This window comes from Balaenoptera ricei, chromosome 11, assembly GCF_028023285.1.
Source record: "Balaenoptera ricei isolate mBalRic1 chromosome 11, mBalRic1.hap2, whole genome shotgun sequence".
NCBI classification, from domain to species: Eukaryota; Metazoa; Chordata; class Mammalia; order Artiodactyla; family Balaenopteridae; genus Balaenoptera; species Balaenoptera ricei.
In genome coordinates this window covers 91,964,754-91,969,925 of record NC_082649.1, presented here as the reverse complement: position 1 = coordinate 91,969,925, position 5,172 = coordinate 91,964,754, and the positions used below count along the sequence as shown (strand labels likewise).

Below are 5,172 nucleotides of genomic sequence, written 5' to 3'. Positions count from 1 at the left end.
CATTAAAGAGCAAAATTTGTACATGGACCATACCCTCAAAGAGCTTGAGTGGGACAGAAATTAACAAAACCATCCAAGTCAATGCTTAATTTCATTAATTTACTTAATTTGTTTTTGTTGTATAGTTACATGACTAATTATAACCAATTTTATGCTTATAAATATTTAAGAAAAACATAATAAAACAAATTTTTTAACAGGGATAGATATATTACTTGATACAGTTCATTGTTTTGCCTTCTGCCTTCATATTTAGTCTAAGAAAGCCAACCTGGTCTACATTCTTTAAGACAGCCTTGTGAACCTCTCTGACATACTAAAGCTGAGGGTTTTATTCATTCAAACACCACTATTCAGCACTGTTCCTAATACTGGGGATGCTTCAATGAACATAAAAATCCCTATCTCAAGAAATTTATATTCTACTTTGGAGAGACAGGCAATTACCTAGAAAATAAATGAATACATAAATAAGTAGAACTATCTTATAGTGAAAAGTGCTTTGCAGGAAATTAAAAACTGGGTAAGTGATAATATGATAGCATATGTCTTGGTGATGGTATTAGGTTGAGTGATTAAGAAAAAGCCTCTTGAAGGAAGTGACATTTGAGCTGAAAGCTGATTGATGAGAAGGAGCTTTTCATGGCAGGCACTCATGGAGGAAGAGAATCCCAGGCAGAGGCAGTGATTAATGCAAAGGTCCAGAAATGGGAACTTAGCACGTCGGAGGAACAGAAAACTCAGTGAGGCTGGAATGTAGTGAGTAAGCAGGAGAAAAGAGCTTACAGCAGAAAGAGGAAGAATTCAAATCATCTAGGACTTTGTAAGATAAAATAGGGAGTTGAATTTTATTCTAGGTGAAATGGATAGCTATTGGAAGTTTTTAAGCAGGGGAAGGGCTATCTGATATGTAATTTAGGAAGAACTTTCTAAAATTTAAGATGACTGTAAAGATTATAAAAGGGCAAAAAAAAAAAAAAAAAAAAGAACGGAAAGTATTAAGAAGTTGTGTCAGTGCTTCATACACCAGACAATGGTGGTTGCTGAGGAGATTTTAAAAATAGAAAGAGTTAGGGTTTATTTTAAAGGTAAGGTCCAGAGGAACTCCTGATACATTGGATGTAGTAGGTAAGGAAAAGAAAACAAACAAACATAATTTTTTTTTTTGTAAATTAATAATCACAATTTATTTAATAATCATTTCATATTATAGACTTAAGTGTTACATTTCATCTTAGAGGCCTGTAATCCACAAGTAGTATAAAATGGGATTTATATATATCTTAGCAGGAAATAAAAATGATGTAATAATCACTGTTAATGATTTTCACTTTTAAAAATGAACTGTAAAGAAATACATTTCTATCAAACTTAACAGGACTCCTTCATAGCCCAAAGAAGTGTAATTTAACTCAAAATTTTAACAAGTAAGTTATTAAAAGAAAATGTATAATATAAATTAAAATGCATCTTAACAAGTTCCAGATATACTTATTATTAAATATAAAGATGTTAGCTCTGGTACATAAGAAAATATTTACAACTAATAAAAAGCAGATTGTAGAATATATGTGTTCTATGTATAAAAATAAGTAAAATATTTTATAGTCCAGACCAAGGGATCTTTTCTAAGCCAGCTTTTATCCATGCAACTCTATTACAATACCATCTCATTAGCATTACTGGAACATATACATGCATGGAAGAAATCTAACAATAATCTTTATTTAAAGCTCATACTGCCTTTTGAGGGCCTGCACATCTTCTAAAGTAAAATGTTTGTTTAGTGTGTCTGAGAGGTCATCAAAGAGCTGTTTAATCTGCTCCTTTCGGCCCTTGCTAATCAAGATGTGTCAACATCATCTTAAACCTTTCTGCTTTACTCAGATATAAAAGATGCTGATATACCAAAGAAGGATCTTTATCAATAAGATTATTTTTCAGAGACTGGATGAGGAGCAGGAATGTATCCCCTTCAAGTTTGTTACTCAACGACACTGGCAAGTCTTTCGGTTCAGTGATGGCTAACAGGTGTGCACAGGCTTCTTTATCTTTCCTAGTACTGACGGCGTTTATAACCTGGCCAACTTCGTAGGCATTGTTAGGCTTGGGGATTGGTAGTTTCTCATAGAATTCTCGGGGCCCGTTGCTTGTGTCCCCCTTCTCAGAAGCACGGGAGTCAGTGGAGACGTCCTCCGAGGTCCTTTCAGGCTGCTCTTTACGGCCTTCATTCACCTCTTGAATCTCAATTTTCCTTCTCTCCTTTTCTTTGTTGAACGATGCTGCATTATCCTGAACATTCAGGATTCTGGTGACCTCTTCCAGTTCCATCTTTGCCTCAATAATATTTGGGTCTAGTAGGAGAACTTTATGGAGATCATTTAAACTTTTCTGATAATTCTTGAGTCCTTTGTGAGCAAGAGCTCGTCTATAGCATGCTGTCACATTGCTGAGATCTATCTGAAGCGCCTGGTCACAGCCCTGCTTTGCCTCTTAAAACTGGCCCAGCTTCAAGTAACAGAGGGCTCTGTTTGTATAAATGGCACATTCCTTGTTGTTAATCTTTAAGCATTCACTGTATGTACTAAGGGCATCTTTATAGTTTTTGTCCTTTACACATTGATTTCCTTCTTCTTTAAGGGTTTTAAACATTTTTTCATCTGTGATGCCCGGTTGGTGATGGCTGCAGGAATCTCCCACTTGGTCTGGGGGCGTCTCTGCCACAGGCCGCCAAGCTCGCAATGGTGCGGAAGTGGGCACAGCAGGAATGGGCGACAGCTTCTCCCGCCAGCTTGGTCCATCCAGGGCCATTAACATTTTTCTTATCCTGTTAACACTGTCATTTGCTATCTGGATTCCGCAGTCTATTTGCAACACTGTTTTATAATCCACATAAGCTTTCTGATACTGCTCTAAAGTTTCATAGGCCATTGCTTGTCGAAGAAGAGGCTTGATTGAGAATGGATGAAGTTCCAGAGCCCTGTTACAGTCTTGAATGCAGCCACTGCAGTTTCCGTCTTTTAGGTAACATGCTGCTCTATTTGAATATAAGATACTCAGATCATCTGCACTTCCACTTCCTGCAGGCTCCAGCTGCGCGATCGCCGCCGAGTACCTGAGAGCCGCCTCGGCGAACTGCCGGTTTTTAAAGAGCTCGTTACCCTGGCTCTTCAGGCCGGCGGGGCCGACCAGGGCGGCGGACGCCGGCGGCGGCGGCGGCGCGCCACGTCCGGGGGACGCGCCGGGCCCAGGGGGCGCGCTGGACGCGGGGTCCTCGGCGCCCCGCCGGCCGCTCGGGTGCCTACTGGCGCCGCCCGCCGTCGCCAGGGCCCGCGGCCGGTTCCGCTTGTCCGCGCCGGCCTCCGGCGCCCGGCCCCGCCGCGGCGCGCCCCTCTCCGGCCGCCCGCCGCCCTCGCTCTTGCCGGTCAGCTTCTTCTGGATGTTGCCTATGGCGCGCGGCTCGGCGGCGCGCCCGGCTGGCGCCGGCTCCGCGGCCTCTGTGGGGAGTGGATGCGGGAAGTGAGCGTTTGCCTCCAAACAAACATAATTTTGAGAATTTTGGCTCGAGAAATGAGACAGAAGGTGGTGTTATCTAATCAGGTAAAGACTTACTGGAATAAGAGAAGGTTGAGTATATCAACCAGATGTTGACAAACTTTCTCTAAAGGACCAGATAGTAAGCATTTTAGTATTTGAAGACTATACAGTCTCTGTTGTAACTACTCAAATCTACCACTGCAGTGTGAAATAAGCTATAGACAAAATGTAAAAAACAAAAAATGATGTGGTTGTGCTCCAATCAAATTTTACTTAACAAAATTATGTGGAGGGTCAGATTTTAGTTGTAGTTGTAGTTTGCCAACAGATGGTGTTAGACAAAAAATTTTGTCCAGGTTCTGTTAAGTTTGAAATGTGTCTGAGACATCCAAATGAAGGTACCAAGTTGGATATTTACTACTGGAGTTCTGAGGAGAGGTCAAGACTTCTGGTTGAGATTTGGGGTTTTTCAGCATTTAGAATGTGTTGAATTTGAGCTGCAATGTTGAGTGTACAGACAAAGAAAAAAAGGAGACTCAAGGATAATGTATTGAAACACTCCAATATTTGGCCTTTTGAGGTAAAAAAGGAGCAATCAGAGAGACAGGAGGAAAAATCATCATAATTTAGTGTCAATGAAACAAAGAGAAGAAGTGATTTCCAGAAGTCATGTGTAGCCAACCATGTTGAAAGCTGCTAAAAGATTAAGGGTAAAAATGAGGCTAGTTGATTTAGCAATGTGGAGGATATTTTGATGACTAATAGTTGAATTTCTGTGAAATGTGAGAAGTGGACATAGCAATAAAAGACAATTGTTTTACAAAGTTTGGCTGGGTAGGGGAGTAGAAAATTTGGGTCACAGTGAAATACGAGCTAAAGTGATGGCTTTTCATTTAAGAATGACTGATGATAGAACATGTTTATTAGTTGTTGGGAATGAGTCATTGGAGAGGGAAGAACCGAGGTAGGCAGAAGAAAAAGAGAATACATGTAAGAATTCAATTCTGCAACAAGGAAAGATGGGCTCAAATCCAGAACACAAGGGGGTGAGGACTGACTTTGTCTCAGAATCTGGAGATTTTGGATAATTCACTTCTCTTTCTTCTTCTGGAAGCCTTATTTAATAGTTAGTGGTGTGCTAGAGCCCATTTGAATCAGCTAGAGAGCACCAGTGTAAGATATCTAGGAATTTTAACTTTTGATAACTTGAAATTGGCCATGCTGTGAGTATTTACTACAGAGTAATAAGCAAATCCTACAAATCAAGACCTTTTTTTTTTAAAGAATGTGAGAGCGTTGGACTCTTAGTCCCCTGACCTTCGTATCTGGAGACCATTACAGGGATTCCTTTGAGATGTCTTAATACTGAAGTTTCCATGTTAAAATCCCGCTATTCTAACCATTGTGGGCTATTGCTAGAAACTGGTACAGAAAGAAACTCTGAAACCAGCATATGAACTAGGACTCAAAGCACTGACTCTTCATAGTTAACTGGAGTGTTTTCAATATAAAGGGGACCTTGAACCTTAAAAAAAAATCTGAACTATGAAAATCTGTCTGGAATGAGGTTTAATCAGATGCCTACTCTCATGACAGTTTTATTCTTACTCAGTGCCTGGATTTTTGACTTACAGT

General features: G+C 40.2%; 1 protein-coding gene across 1 annotated transcript; it reads right to left on the bottom strand.

Annotated features, from left to right (window-relative positions):
• Window positions 1–1,535: 1,535 nt before the first annotated feature.
• Window positions 1,536–4,915, bottom strand: LOC132375348 (sperm-associated antigen 1-like). The gene is given in 3 exon segments (XM_059940605.1): window positions 1,536–1,850; window positions 1,852–3,497; window positions 4,855–4,915. Coding segments are annotated over 3 exon segments (1,830 nt in total). The 3' UTR covers window positions 1,536–1,727.
• Between the last annotated feature and the right edge of the window lie 257 nt (window positions 4,916–5,172).